This window comes from Lipotes vexillifer, unplaced genomic scaffold, assembly GCF_000442215.2.
Source record: "Lipotes vexillifer unplaced genomic scaffold, Lipotes_vexillifer_v1.1 scaffold240, whole genome shotgun sequence".
NCBI lineage: Eukaryota > Metazoa > Chordata > Mammalia > Artiodactyla > Lipotidae > Lipotes > Lipotes vexillifer.
In genome coordinates, this window is record NW_006797481.1 from 8,778,175 (window position 1) to 8,794,197 (window position 16,023).

General features: G+C 44.0%; 1 protein-coding gene across 1 annotated transcript in view; it reads left to right on the forward strand.

Annotated features, from left to right (window-relative positions):
* LOC103069064 (guanylate cyclase 2G-like) overlaps positions 1-11,704 on the forward strand; it is a 38,659-nt gene extending 26,955 nt beyond the window's left edge. Inside the window, 8 exon segments of the mRNA XM_007469645.1 lie at positions 3,643-3,805; positions 4,535-4,675; positions 5,576-5,768; positions 7,526-7,694; positions 8,864-8,962; positions 10,245-10,336; positions 11,602-11,639; positions 11,641-11,704. Of these exon segments, the coding sequence (XP_007469707.1) occupies positions 3,643-3,805; positions 4,535-4,675; positions 5,576-5,768; positions 7,526-7,694; positions 8,864-8,962; positions 10,245-10,336; positions 11,602-11,639; positions 11,641-11,704 (959 nt within the window).
* The last annotated feature ends 4,319 nt before the right edge of the window (positions 11,705-16,023 follow it).

Below are 16,023 nucleotides of genomic sequence, written 5' to 3' on the forward strand. Positions count from 1 at the left end.
CATCCCCTGCATCGGCAGGCGGACTCTCAACCACTGCGCCACCAGGGAAGCCCAAGGTAAATGTATTTTAAACATATTTAAAAGTTTTGATAAATGGTGTCCAATTTTCTACTTACAAAGGATATATTCACGTTTGGTTTTTTTGTTTTTTTGGCCAGGTTGTCTCTTAACACATTCCATGAGGGAATTAAGGGCAAAAGCAATGGGAGGTGAAGCAAAATTTGATCAAAATTGATAAGAAAATGTATAGCAGGTGGAACCCCCTGGCACTTTTATTTTCCACTTTGGCTGCACATTGGAATTTCCTGGGAAACTTTAAAAACTGCTGAGGCCTGCATCTTAGACTCAGAGAATCTGATGTCACTCGTTTGGGGTATGGCCTGGGCATCCGGGTTTTTAAAGTTCCCCAGGTGATTCTAACATGCAGTTCAGGTGGGGAACCACTATCTTGGAGAGAGTATAGGGAAGTGTGTGTGTGTGTGTGTGTGTGTGTGTGTGTGTGTGTGTGTGTGTGTGTGTGTGTTTCTATGTAAACCCAGCCCACTCTTCTCTCTTGATTTTTTTCCCATCATTTCTTTTTTATTGCCTTGCCTACCATTTCTAGCCCATCCCCAGTGGCCTATCCCAAGTCTCATCTTTAGATCATTATGCATTCCCTGGAGACTTTTTCAAGTCAGGAGGCTTTCTGAGTGTGCTAGTTGCTTTGAAAGCAGATTCTGATTCTAATCTGTGGCTAAATGAAGCAGACATGAGACTCATCCTAAAAGGTTAATCTCAGATCCAGGGGCATCTGAATTTGGAAACCAGCAGCTAGACACATCTTCCCTCCACTGAACCCAGGCAGGAGCCCAACTACACTTGCTAAGCTCAGCTGCCATGTGACTGTGCCAGCGGGGGTGGGGGTGGTGGTGGGTAAGGTGTGAGAACACTGTGGACAATCTGTATATTTCCCCCTCATTGTAGTCCTCTGCTCACCAGGGTAAATGCGAGCTGGTCACAGGGGACGATAGATACACAGGACCACAACCAGGAAAAGTACAACCTGCACCTAATTTATGGAGAAACACACCCTTCCATTAACTTCTCATACACTCCTGCCAACAATCCTGGTGCTGGAAACAGTACGGATTCTCTGCGCACACTAGACCAATGATTCTCAAACGTTTTAATGGGCATCAGAATCACCTGGAGGGCTTGTTCAAACAGAATTGCTGGGTCCCATCCTCAGGGTTCCTGACTCAGTAGGTCTGGGGTCAGGCCTGAGAATTTGCTTTTCTATCAAGATCCCAGGTGATGTTGAAGATCCACAGTCTGCGGAGCACTGGCCTAGTGTGGTGCCTCGACCAGTAGGAGCAGATCATCTGGGAACCTGTTAGAAAATCACGTTTCAGGCCTTACTGCAGACCTTCTGAACTGGAAACTGGGGGTGGGGGTGGGGTGAGGCGTGGGCCCAGGGTCTGTGTATAATTAGCTCCCCAGGTGATTCTGATGCCCACTAACGTTTGAGACTTGATTTCCCCTCTTCCTATACTGTCCCCGTAAGAAAGAGGTCACGATGTGAAATCTTCACCTAAGGACGGGGGTGTTTGCTCCACCACCTTGAATGGAGAAATATCTACATAAATTATTTGGAATTTATTTCTACAGGTTTGTCTATTCTCTCCCATTTATTTATCCATTCAATTACCTGTTATATTTCATTTATGATATTTATATAAATTTATTATATTATATAGTAATTTTATATTTTGAGTTATAATCTAATACTTCTTTATTTATTTTGTGGCTCAAATTGTTTTATCTTTGACCATTTAATTTCAGTTGGCTTCTGTGTACTTTGACATACACCCATTGCAGTGTTTTGTTTTGTGCTTCCTTAGTTTCTGGTGGTATAAGATGCTTTAGCCTCATCTTGTATTTTCCCTGCTCCAATACTAGAATCAGCTGCTTCTCTTTTTTTTTTTTTTTTTTTTTTCCCGGTACGCGGGCCTCTCACTGTTGTGGCCTCTCCCGTTGCGGAGCACAGGCTCTGGACGCGCAGGCTCAGAGGCCATGGCTCACGGGCGCAGCCGCTCCGCGGCATGTGGGATCCTCCCAGACCGGGGCACGAACCCGTGTCCCCTGCATCGGCAGGCGGACTCTCAACCACTGCGCCACCAGGGAAGCCCCTCAGCTGCTTCTCTTAAGAAGCCCTGGCTCCTGTATTGGAGAATGAACACCTGGACACTAGATGTGCATGTTGCTACTGGGATGCTGTTTCTTCTAGCCCCTCTCATGGACAGAGCAAGATAATATGCGGGTATATACTAACCCATATGTATACACACATTCATATCTCTGTCTACCCATCTGTATCTGTATTAAGCTAAACATGGGTTCATAGTGACATCTCCAATGTCGTTATCACATGTTTCATTTACTTTAGTCTCTGCCCATCACTGATCCATAACCTCCCTTTCCAACAGCGAGAATCCTGGCTCCCACCATCTGCCATCCATTTACTTATTTGTTCAATCCCATTATTTGCGTACAGTAGTTTCAGAGTTCTTCATCTGTACCTACCTGAGAGGAGATTCTACCAACTGGAGTATAGTGGTTTTGAGTAGTTCCTTTTGACTTTAGTCTCACCGTCTCTAGTTGTTTCAGAAGTTACTTATGTAGGCATTTTACCCCCATCCCCTTCAGTGAGATTAGGTCACACATTTGTAAAACAGATTCTTTTGTCACAGTCTGCATTCTGTCTTGCAGTTGTCCAATCTCCCAACTGATATTTTTTTAAATTTGCATTCTTTAAGGTTCACTCTTTGTGCTGTAAAGTCCTAAGGCTTTTGGCAAATATGTAGTGTCATGATCCACCAATGCAATATCGTGCAGAATAATTTTATGACCCTAAAAAAATCCCCTGTGCTTCTCCTAATCAACTTCTCCCCAAACTCCTGGCAGCCTCTGGGCTATTTTCTGTGTCCATAATTTTGCCTTTTCTAGAATGTCATATAAACAGAATCATACAGTATGTAGCCTTTTCAGACTGGCTTCTTATACTTAGTAATACATTTAAGATTCATTCATTTTGTCACACCACAGTGTTTTTTTTTTTACCAAAACACAAATACATTGTTCTCAAAATATTATTTCCTCTACAAAACCTGGTTAAGCAGAATGTTTAATAAATGTCGGTAGAAGCCAATGAGGAAGTGAAAGAAAGTAGGTTTACAAAGTGGGACATAGAGGTGGGACATAGTAGTTAACATTCATTGTTTGTTAAAATAACTTTTATGTAACATTTTATATGGAATGCAAATTGCGTAAAGCACACTTTGCGGATTTCTAATAGCAAATGCTTATACGCTCCTGAAATCACGTGGAGATATGCTTCATTTCAAGAAAAGTTCTATTAGAAAAAAACTTAATAAAAAAAAAGATTAATTAGGGTGTGCTTATATGTGTTACATTAGAGTCCTCATTTTCCAGGAGGATTCCTAATATTTCTTGTAAAATATTCAGATTTCTCTGAAATTCTAATCTGTTCAGTTTACTTAAAAACTCAATTTACAAATTTAAAAACATGTCTGTTTAAAGTGAAGTGTACTAAATGGCACAAAACTCAGACATTTAGCTACCTAAACCCCAAATGGATTTCAGAAATCATCAGCCAACTCAAGGACCCCAGTGCATCAGTGCCACTTAGACCTTCCCTGTCAGAAGAGAAGGGAAATGAAAAGATGGTGGTCATGGTGAAGGCATGTTGGGATGAATCTCCAGAGAAAAGGTCCACTTTCCCTTCCATCAAGAAAATGTTATGGGGGCTTCCCTGGTGGCGCAGTGGTTGAGAGTCCGCCTGCCGATGAAGGGGACACGCGTTCGTGCCCCGGTCCGGGAAGATCCCATATGCCACGGAGGGGCTGGGCCCGTGAGCCATGGCCGCTGGGCCTGCGCGTCCGGAGCCTGTGCTCTGGGGCGGGAGAGGCCACAGCAGTGAAAGGCCCACGTACCGCAAAAAAAAAAAAAAAGACTTGAAAAATGCGTATTTGGGTTTTGGGTTTTAAATACCAGCATCTGTCATCTGAAAAGAAAACATCTGGTGTTGCCCTCTGAAAAGAAAAGAATGACCCATCCTGAAATCTACATTTCTGCATGATCATGACGATTGGCATGGAGCATGTTGGGAAGTGGAGGGCAGTGAAGGCTACTGTTTGTTGAGTGCCCACTGGGTACCAGACACAGCCTTAGTACTCATTATCTCCCTGAATCTACAGAATGACCCTGTGAGGTATGTATTATTATCCTCATTTCCCAGATGAAGAAACTGAGGCTCAGAGGGTTCCCCTCAAGCTCACAGGGCTGGTAAAGGACAGGATCTGTCCTGCCAGGCGGCCTTTTGGCCATTGTCATTTCACTGCTGTCCACTGGCAACCCTTAAGTAGGAAACCTTACGGGCGAGACATGTTGTCTTGGAATGTATACTTGGATGTGGTTCTCCACTGTGGCCCTAAAGTTCTTGGAAAAAGACTTAAATCTCTGGGTTCTTTTAAAGCCACGTGAATGTACTAAACAGTATGGTGAGCAAGCTGAAAGTGTACACCAGTCATCTGGAGGAGGTGGTGGAAGAGAGGACCAACTAGCTGATGGCCGAGAAGAGGAAAGTGGATCAGCTTCTGTCTACAGTGCTGCCCAGGTATTCCAAAGTAGCAGGGGCCTTGACCAAAGGACCAGGAAGCAACACCATCGCTATTTAAGGAGACCTCACATGGAGAGACTATTTCCTGTGTTCTTTTTCTAAGAGAATGTTAGTCTCTTTTAAAATGCATCAAGCATTTTGTGTGTAATCTGGTACACCTTGTAAAGGGAGATAGAGGCAAGGCCCTGGAATCCACAGGAATTAGAGAATGCAGGTCTGTAAAAGATGGAATATAGGGGATGCAACAAGAGGAAGGGACCACTAGATGGCGCTCTAGTCTCAGGAGTCCAATTAATTACTACGCTCAGCGTATTCAGATTTTACGTCTGCCTAAATGCTTTGCACAGTACAATAGGCACCAATAACTTCAGATTCAAAACTTGCTTATTTTTGGCTCTGTTATCACCTGTGCACTCTCTAAACACTTAGCAGAGCATCTGCTGTTAAAATTCCAGCACCCTTCTTATGTGTCTTGACAAAGAAATGGGGTTGTGCATTGAATGTGTCAATGTGAGATTGATAGAAGCAGAAATGTTAATTTGTGGATCGATGAATGTTTACATTTGCTTCCACATCTGCAGACTGAGTCGTTAAAATCAAATTCTATGACCAATTGGGGCAAATGAAATTCCCTCAGGGAGAAAATCTTTTTGAAAAGGCATTTATGTGGACTGCTTCCCACCCCTCCCTGAATTTATACCCACCAATTTAAATATCTCTTTAGAGAAAATGCAGGCAGAGAAATGGGTGTCAAAAGAATCCCTCTAGATGATGGATTTTTGTTACCGCAAAATCTAACCCACCGAAGAAAAAGATCTACCAGGGAGACTTTGTAGGGGTCTATAGGAGACAAGATGAATGATACTGTTCAAAAACAATCCTATTCTCTGGTTTCAGCTTCATTGGAGAACAGCTCATAGCTGGAAGAGCTGTGGAACCAGAGCATTTTCAGTCCATGACAATCTTTTTCTCTGACATTGTTGGATTCACAAAACTCTGTTCTCTCAGCTCCCCGCTGCAACTTGTGCAGCTCCTTAAGGACCTGTACAGTTTATTTGATCACATCATTAAAACTTATGATGTGTATAAGGTGAGACACCTGGTTCCTGGGTTGTGGAGACACACATGACCCTTGTAGGCTGTCTCCGGGCATGAGTGAGGATTAATCCGGCCCTAGACCTCAGCCAGGAGGAAGGTTCTATTTCAGGCTGGCAGCCTATCTCAATTCATGGCAGAAACTCAATATTTGATTCCTGTTTGTTTTCTTGGAAAAGGGCTTGATTCATCACAGATGTAGGTGCTTGTCAAGAATCATCAGTTGTTCCCTCTGTTTCCTTCCATTATTTTATCTCACAGTAAACACATTTCTAAAAAAGGCATTGACCTTCCTCTGGCTAATTCCTCCAGTTCCCTCCTGAATATATTTTTTCCACATTCAGAGAGGCTCACATTTACTCTCCTTTAAAGATTGTCTTTGGATCTGTCGTGAGTCTCACTTCTGTTACTGTGCCCTTAGCCATTCAGGTGAAGATAGACCCCCAAGCTTAGACTATCAGACTCACGGCTAAAGGTCAGACAGCAACCACCCGCCTAGTGCTACACTGGGGATGTATGAACAGGGTCACCTAGAGTAAAAAATGAATTTTGCAGGGGAGGAGAGAAAAATAATAATTTGGCTTCATTCACTGGTGGTGACGATGAGGCCACTTTATGTGCTTTCTGACTGTTCAGATGGGGCAGATCATGACTCCAAGGTGCCCATGTTCACACACACCTGGTGGGCAGCCACTAGTTTACCAGCTGTGACCATGATTGCAGGGCTCTGCCTGTGGTCCTGGAATCAGGAAGACTTGGGACAGTGCAATCATGTCCCCTGGCAACACATCCTCAATGGTTATCCCCCAAAATTCCCCAAAGATGTTGCCTCTGGTCAACAGCAGAAGGAAAGGTGGTCGGTAATCACAAAGAGCAGATCACATTCACCCAACAAAAATGGAAGCTGCTCTGCTTAGATGAGCCTCCTCTGGGATTTCCTCTTAGTGTTTTCTTCTTAGCTACGTTTTGCATGAACTAATGCTAAAATCAGTTTATATTGCTAAAGGACGTGCCCATGGTGGGGAGAGGTAGCCTAGAAGCAGTTAGACTTGTGTACTTGTTGGCTTTGGGTAATTTTAGGGTCACCAGGAAGCAGACGTGGTCTTATTGCCTGGCTAAGGCCTGAAATTCCACATTTTCCACATCATCTTTAGATTCTTCTGAAAAGCAAATGTATCTGGAACGGGCTGTAACTTTATGCTTACACTTGTCATTTATTGTCTGTGGTGAATGAAGGATCTGAAAGATGATTTTATTAGGAGGATTGGGGAAAAAGAGGACAGATCAGGCAGGTACATACATTTACACACATTTTGTATAATATGAGCATATGTATAATTGTATCTAAGAGCCCTTGTGTGGGGTGAAGACAGTTCAGCTTGGATAAGATGGATTGCACTCGATGGATCCATGTGATCCTTCAAGGTCTACTCCATCAGTATATTGCTGCCTGTCTAACTGGTTTTGAACTAGGGTTGGGGAAATATAATCACCAGCACTCTCAGATTTCAGAGAAGAAAGCAGAGACTGTGGGGAAGAGGGTGAGGGAAGGAAGGCTTTGTAGGAGCCAGGACAAGAGTAGGAGCTTGAGGAAATGCTGGGACTTGGATGGAATGAAGGTCAGGGAGTATGACCCTTCAAAGGATGTGACCTCAAACAGGATCAGTAATGAGGGGCCTTGTCTCTGACCCCACCATCACCCCCAGCCTCCCTCATGATGAACACAAGGCCACTTTCTTGCTTTATTTTCAGGTTGAAACCATTGGAGATGCATACATGGTGGCTAGCGGACTTCCCATCCGGAATGGTACCCAACACGCGGACGAGATTGCATCCTTGCACTTCCTCAGTGCCACCGTCCACTTCCCGATTGGGCACATGCCTGAGGAAAAGCTTAAGCTCTGGATTGGCCTCCACACCAGTAGACAGCACTAAGGGCAGGTGGCCTTGTGGTCCAGATACAGCAGCAGGTAGTTCTAAATTCACATCCTAGGTCTGAGGCTTAATTTAGGAACCCTGAGAGCAAATGGTAGCATCTTCAGGGGAAAGAAAAGATTGAATTCTCTTTGCATGTGTATTTCTAGTTAGTCAGATTGCTTAGTAACAACAAGGACAAACAAAGACTCCAAGGCGATGAACCCAAATTAGGAGGAGCCCCCAACCAGGACATTTATTTGGGGCTGCTTTCCCTCCATGCCTCTGCATCAAATGCCCTCTGATCTGTTCTGTTTTTTTCAAACTCACGGGCTTGTGACGTGTGCAGAAGTGACCTGTACTTGGTTTAATGCCATTCCGTTACTGTCTTGAAATTCTTGATAATTTTTGAGTGGAAGATCCCTTATTGTCATTTGAGACCGGGCCCTGCAAACGATGTAGCCAGACCTGCTCTTAGTTACCCTCCACAGCTTAACTAAAATAAAACCTGACTCCTAACCAGGATGAATTACTCCCATGTTTGTGCCACTGATGCTTTGTTTACATCTCCAGTGCATGAATAACACTGTCATTGATTTCTGTCTTAGTCAGTTTGGTTGTCATAACAAACTACCATAGACTGGGTGGCTTAAACAGCCCACATTTATGACAGTTCTGGGGGCTGGAAAGCCTAAGGTCAGGATTCTACCATGGGGGATTCTGGGGAAGCGCTCTTCCCAGCTTGCAGAGGGCTGCCCTCTGGCTACGTCCTCACGGTGGGGCAGGAGAGCTCTCAGTGTCTCTTTCTCTTCTTATAAGGGCGCTGACCCCATCATAAGGGCAACTCCCTCTCACAACCTCCTCTAAACCTAACTACCACCGAAAGGCCCCACCTCCTAATACCATCATATTGAGGTTAGAGCTTCAACGTGTGAATTGGGGTGGGACACACAAACATTCAATCCATAACGGTTGATTATGTTGCTTTCCACCAAAAGTCTGTGGGTTCTGTAGTTGGCCTCACTGTAAACCCCGAGGTCTATTTCCAGGCTTTGCCCCCAGAGGGTATTCACGAATATTTATCGACTTGCTTTTGTTGACCTGATTTGCACTGTGGAGTCCCACACTTGGGAAATGCAGACTGGTCATGCGCCTCTGTCGTCCTTCCCTTTGCAGGTCCCATGGTGGCTGGCGTGGTAGGAGTCACCATGCCCAGATACTGTCTGTTTGGAGACTCTGTGAACATGGCATCCAGAATGGAAAGTAGCAGTTTGCGTGGGTATCGTTTACAGCACTTTGCAAACACAGATCGCTGTCCCTCCCGTCCCCTATCTTTAACCAGAGAGTATTTTTAGAAGACCCATTTGCATTTTGTCTACTCTTTTCCATCTGGAGGATAAGATCATTATCCAATTCAGACAACACTGGTCACAAGCTTTTTAGATGGGTTTTTGCACTGTGTTCTCGATGGAGCCATGTAAACACACATGACATCTCCTTCCAAGACTTTCCATCCTAAACAGTCAGGTACACATATAGTAAGATCATTTAAATAAGAGCAGCAGTTGGCAAACTTTTTCTAAACAGGGCCAGACAGTAAATATTTTAGGCTTTGGGGGCTATAGTCTCTGCTGCAACTATGTAACTGCTGTTGTTGTGTGAAAGCAGCAATTTGCAACATGTAAAAATATTGGGTGTGTTTATGTTCCAATAAAACTTTATTTTGCAAACACAGGTGGTGGGCAGGATTTGGCTTGTAGGTAGTAATGTGCCAATCCTGCTGTATAGTTTTGGCGATGCCAAAGAAATCTATGGCCAGGAACTCCCGAGGACATCAAATTCTTTTGCATTACAATAATTTTATTGTATTGATTATTACTAGACACATCTATGCCATTTATCAGCTGAGACATTTATCAGCTGGAAAAAATAATTACTCAGTGATTTAAGTTTTGAAAAGTTTAGGTTAACATTCTTTTGAATTTGTAAATCTTCCACAGTATATAAAAACACACAAAAAAATCTTCCCCTCTGATTACTTTGTTGTCTAAGTTAATCAACTGAGTCTCAAATCCAGATTTAAACGTCTCTCTTAGCTTGTAATTAAAGAGTTCAAGGACAGAATATGAAATTGGAAATGCTGATGTAGGCTCCACACCTGACTTTAGTTGAAGTTCTGGTTACAAAGGACATTTTCAGTGGTACATCCCAGCTCTGGCACTATCCCAGGGAGCCTGAGGACCCCAGCTGCCCTCATCCATCAGGAACACCAACTTGCATATGGACTCCGTTCCATCTTCTGTTTCTAAACCGAATGTGTTAAAGCTTGAGCAACACCCAGCAGCATCTGAGCAATGCCTGGATGGTTGGTGATACCAGTCCATGTGTCCTAGACGTGAGAGAGGTTGTCTGTGATTTGTTTAGTGAGAGGTGCTGGCAGTCCAAGAACTTGAGCCATGTGTGTAGTGTTCCCTCCCCACAGCAGCCCTTGCCCCACTGACATCCATATGAAATTCACAACCAAGGTGTTGACTAGGCTAAAACTGGTTTCTGGCAGCTCTCCGGATTCAGGTCACTCAGACCACTGCAGGTGCCCTGCTGGCGTTGGGAGGGTGTGATTTGCAAAAGAGAGGCACCATTCCAGTCAAGGTAAGACTGGACCAAATGTGTGCCCAGCCCACCACCCCACCCCATTTCGGTCCCTGAAGGAGATACTGAGGAACTTGATGGGATGAGTGAATCTCCATGCTGTGGTTCGTGGAGACCGCTAAGGTCCATGTGGAGGCTCTCATGACTGTGAGGTTATCTTCCTCCAAAAAGGACTGTATAATTCCCTTAAATGGTCAAACATGGAATCTGTGACTTTGGCTCCAACCTAGACCAACCTCTTGTGTGATGCCTCCTTTCTCTTTGCTACGCTGGTCTCCTGGTTTCTGCTTGAACACCCCAGTCTAGTCTCCCACAAAAGCAACAGCAAATATAAGCCCAGGAATTATAATGTCCACATTCTTCTATTTCCCTTCTCCCGAGTCTAAAGTGCCCAGGTGGAGGGGATGAAAGCCCATTGGTTTGGGGGCACTTGGACCTCATCTCTACACATTTAAATATCTCTTCCCTTTCTCTCTGCCTTCCTGTCCATCACTGAAACGTACCATGATACCTTCTCATCTTTCTGATAAGCATTGCCCTTTCTGGGGGTGGTGGTACTCCTCTTGAGATGTTCCCAAGAGCATCTTGGAGATGTTCACAGTGGGAGTGGTGAGTGGTTACTATGACATTGGGAGTTTGAGTGGGTGTCAGGGTCCAGGGAAAGAAGTGAAAGGGAGGAGGTACCTTCAATTCCACAGTTTGCTAAGTCTGGCTCTGGCATGATGTATTTCATCAACGGACTTCAGGTAAGAGGAAGATTTTTCTAGATGTCAGCAGTGTAGACCTAGCTTTGAATCCTGTCCCACTTGTTCCTAGCTGTCTCATTTGGGGGCTTAGTTTTATCGTCTGTAAAATGGGAATGGTGATAATACTGCCCTCAAAAGGTGGCTGCGAGGATTAGTTGTGAACCTGTATGTGAGGTGTTTCACTTGGTGCCCTACTCATAGTAAGAGCTCAATAGATTTTATTATTATTTTAAAAAGATTTTCTTTGCAACAGACTTTAGCCTCCACTGGCCCTCACCCCATAGACCCTTGCTGACTGTCCATCTAGGCTTATCGGCAAAGTCCAAGGATACGATCGCGATTTCATCTATGATGAAGCTTTTCCCTCACCAAGGCAGCTCCTGCCTGATTGCAGTTCTGGTTACAAACAACGTTCTCAGGAAGCGAGTAAGGGCGACCTGAGTTGTCTGCTGAGAGACCACACTTGACAGGCAACCTCTCCTGCTCTGTGATTCACCAGCTCTCCTTTGCTTCCCACAGGGCAAAGCAGAGCAAACAACCTTCTGGTTGAAGGGCAAAAGGCTTCACGATCCCACTCCCCGAATTTACTGAGGATGAAGGTAAAGTCCCAGAGATCTTCTGAGGTGAGTATTTTCTTCAAAGGTGTTTGTGTGGTCCCAGGAAAGTCCATGGGGTGTCTTAAATATCCCATTCAGGGGTTGTAGTTCCGGGGTATTGAGTCAGTCTCCCAGTAGGGGGAGCCATCTAGCTGGCCTCCTCTGTTCACACTGGAGTCCTGTGGCCTAGAGCAAAGGTGGAGTCAGATGAACTGGATACAGTGAACTCATTTCCTGCTCCCAGACGGCCAGCGAGACTGCCTCCCCTCCAGAGGTTTCCAGCCCATTAGCTTGCGAATTTGCAGTGAGTCCAATTTCATTCTGGAAAAGGGGAAAGCTGGAGAACGAAGCCTGGGGCCAGGGACCTGCCTTTCTCTGCAAAGTGCCTCCTCCCTAACCTTTAGTGTTTATTATCTTTATCAGCTAATCGGCCTGCAAGGACGTAGAGGCCCACAGCAGAAGGCATCTCAGGAATGTTTTCAGGGGCTAAAGCTCTAACTGAGGGGTGAATCACTGAAATCCAACAGGTTCAGGCCGTCCCAGGCAGGCAGAACCCCTGCAGTCAGTGGCTGGAAGGCCTGGCCCTGAGCTCTCACTTCCTGTGAGCACTGCAGCTTCCAAATAGATCATGTCCCATTCTCAATTTATTGCTTAATTTCTTTCTTATCCATCGGGAGGACTCTTCTGCCCAGAGGTGGGCAGCTGAATTCTAGGAACTTCACAGACTCCATTTTCTATGACACGATTCCATTTTCATCTTATTTATTTATTTATTTATTTTTGGCCGCGTTGGGTCTTCGTTGCTGCACGTGGGCTTTCTCTAGTTGCGGCGAGCGGGGGCTACTCTTCATTGAGGTGCGAGGGCTTCTCATTGCGGTGGCTTCTCTTGTTGTGGAGCATGGGCTCTATGGTGTGCGGGCTTCGGTATTTGTGGCACATGGGCTCAGTAGTTGTGGCACACGGGCTTAGTTCTCCGCGGCATGTGGGATCTTCCCAGACCAGCGCTCGAACCAGTGTCCCCTGCATTGGCAGGTGGATTCTTCACCACTGGACCACAAGGGAAGTCCCAAGGATTGAAAGCGTTTGACTGATGCTCAGAAGGAGGGAAGGTAGAGGCATTTATATGAAGGGGACAGGAGAGTTACCTTAGCATGGAGACAGTGGGCCAAAAGTTATCTTCTCATGCCTCATAACTTCTTCCCTTGTTTGGGATCAGGGCTTCTGGGTGCTAAGCACTTTGCTCCATTATGAAAGGGAACAAGGCAACTTCTGCTATGGGGTCTCTTAGAGAGACTGGCCAGTTCCCACCAATCTATCCATCCATCCATCCATCCATCTTTATGAACATTTCATTAATACAAAGAGCATTTATTGAGTACTTACTCTGTGCCAGTTACCACATTGGGGGACACAAGAAAATGTGAAACTTTTTAGTTCTCAGTTTAGCTGGAGAGAGGAAACATTGTAGTAATGCAACATATTGAGGACTAACAGAGGCATGTACAAAAGAGCAGAAGTAACTGAGAAATCCAATACTGTTACATTGAAAGAGAATTAGAAAAGAACACACAGATGTAGGGATAGGGTGGGATATGACAATCAACTATCATTATCCCATCTTTGCATCTGTATGGTGTGTGTGTGTTTGTTCCCTTCCAGCCCTAGCCCACATGTTTACACAGTTATGTTCATATAATAAAAACTTAGTTACTTCTGCCTTTTTCATCAAACATTGTAACATAAACATCTGGCATCCAGTCACACACATGCACATAGAACATATATACACATGTGCCTACATATACACATTCACACACATGCACATATATATACACACACGTACACACCTATACATATATAATGCACATATACACATATACTGAGTATATACAGACATCAATCTCTCTATATCTCTCTCTACAGCTAAAGCTATAGCTGTATCTATCATTTGGTAGAGATTTATGTGCCTGTGTATACTCAGTATATATGTGTGTGTGTATATCCATGTCTCTCTATAGATTTCGTTTGAAATTACTCAAGTTTAGAGAGAGAGAGAGACAGAGAGACAGAGAGAAGATGTCTTTAGGGTTCATAATTAGGAATTTTGATAAGAGCACTTTCCTAAAATCTATATTCAGGGTTTTTTTCTATGTCAACCAAGGATACCTAAGGGAGAAAGTACCCTTTCCTCCTTCTCTAAATGTCTGTTTTATGTTTAGCACTAATGGGAATTTGCAAGAGAGATTGTTTGGAGAGTGACTTTCTCTTAATTCCTTAGTAGAGAAGTTGTGAAACATGAAACATGCAACCAAATATCATGGGGCTGTTACCTCTGAGTTGAAGCCCATGCCGTTGCTGGTGACAGACGTGAGGGCCTTAGAGACAGGGATGACCACAAAAACTTTTCCCCCAGACATTAATCATGCAAAATGGCTCTGCCTCCTTGCCTAGAAACACAATACTGGAATTTCTGAAACGCAACTGCAGGATAAAATGATTGAAAGCCTGTGAAATATATGTGAATTTAAGAAGCTCTAGTTGTAGAAACCAGTGGGAGGGTTGAAGATTTGGCAACCAACGTGATATATTTACACTGTGAGCTATAGTCATAGGTTATTTATTTTAAGGCATTTTATTTATTCCATAGCACCACCAAGAGATACAAGATCATTAAACATTATGCTAAAACAAAGCAAAACTAACACAACTTTGTTTTACTCTGACAGCCAAGGATTTATGATTATGGCTGCGAGTATGCTATTTAAGAGTTTTTGACTAGAACCAATGAAATATGTCTTCTGTCCTTCCTGGCTACAAAAATTCTGAATATATAGGAAGAAGAGATCCCAAACTGGTTGGAGTACCAGCTTTGAGACCAGTTTCAGCTACGAGTCATTTTAATCAAGCCTGTTGCTAAACATGCACTCTGTGTCTCCAGAGGTTTGAGAACTAGCTTAATTTCTGAGTCCATTAACATGGTTGTAAAAGAACCGTCAAACTACAGATCTCAAAACTTCTCAAATACATTAAATACAGAGATACAAACTGACGTGTTTTCCAATGATAAGCCCGCTAGTTGAGTCTATACAAGACAAAGAACAGAATTTAAAGCTCAGGCTTTTCCTAGCGCATCTCAGCTTCTAGCCTCAAACTGGGGTCCTCAGTGCATTTTCAGGGATCCGCCAATTCTCCACCAGGACCGCTTCTTTCCGTTTTTATTTGCTTGACCGTGTAAATCATTGCTCTCAACATATTCAGGATCACCGGGGTGGCGGTGCTCTCAGCATGAGAAACCACGTGATTTCACTGGCCATTTGTTTTCATTTTATTTGCATTTGTGTTTCCGATTTTTTGTTGGTTCCATTCGAATGGTCGTAGGTTACTGAGACAGAAAAAGATATGAGCTTGAATGTTGAAGTAAAGGCTAAATGAGGTCAGACCATTCTCTACAAATGAAGATTTCTCAGCAGAGCGAATAGAAATAGTGAGAGCCTTGGGCATCACGAGTAGGATGGGGCTGCCAAGCTGAAGAGACTCTGTCGTGGCAGTCCTTCTGAAGCATGTTACAGGTAGCAGTTTCATTTAGGCAGTGCCACATTATCATGTTCAATGAATGCTAATGTGAGTTTTACTCTTTTTGTAGCCTGAGTCCTATTCAATTTGTAATTTTCTTTCGATCTTAGACGTATATATCAGCTATAAAAATAAGGAGTGTATACCTATATACTGTTTATAAATATTTAAGAAAACTTATAATAAAACACCAGTTGGGTTAGCACTCGCTGGGGGCTCTCAAGAATCACTTTCCTTTATATTATTCAGGTTTGAGCAAACGAATGTTTTCTACTCTGATTCCCACATGGTCATTTGAAAGATTAGAACCCCCGCCTGGTGGCTCAGCTCTGGTCCTTAGATAGGAATTGCACAGCCTCAAAGACAAAGGCTCCTTCGGCAAAGTTGGTTGTTCCTGTGCATTCCGTCCTCAGTACTTTAAAGGTGCTTATGCCCTACATTCTCCTCAAAATGCTCAGCTGCGCTTGGTTGGGTGTGCTAGTCTTTTAAAATTAGAATAGCTTTCAAAGGAGTCTGCTGCTGTCTCGACTTGACTATGGGAAAAGGAGACTCCTCCGCCGGCTGCAGGGGAGGGATGGCAGAATCTAAGAGCCACAGGAAGTCACAAGAGGAAGTGGGGCACCGAAGAAAAACAATCGCTGAAATTCACAAAAATCACTGGAACACATATTTGGCAAAGCGCTGTTCTCTGCTTCCCAACAATACGGTCTTCTCTTTGTTCTTTTTGGCAGCACAATAAATGTGAGTTTGTCATTGACAGAGGAGATGGTCT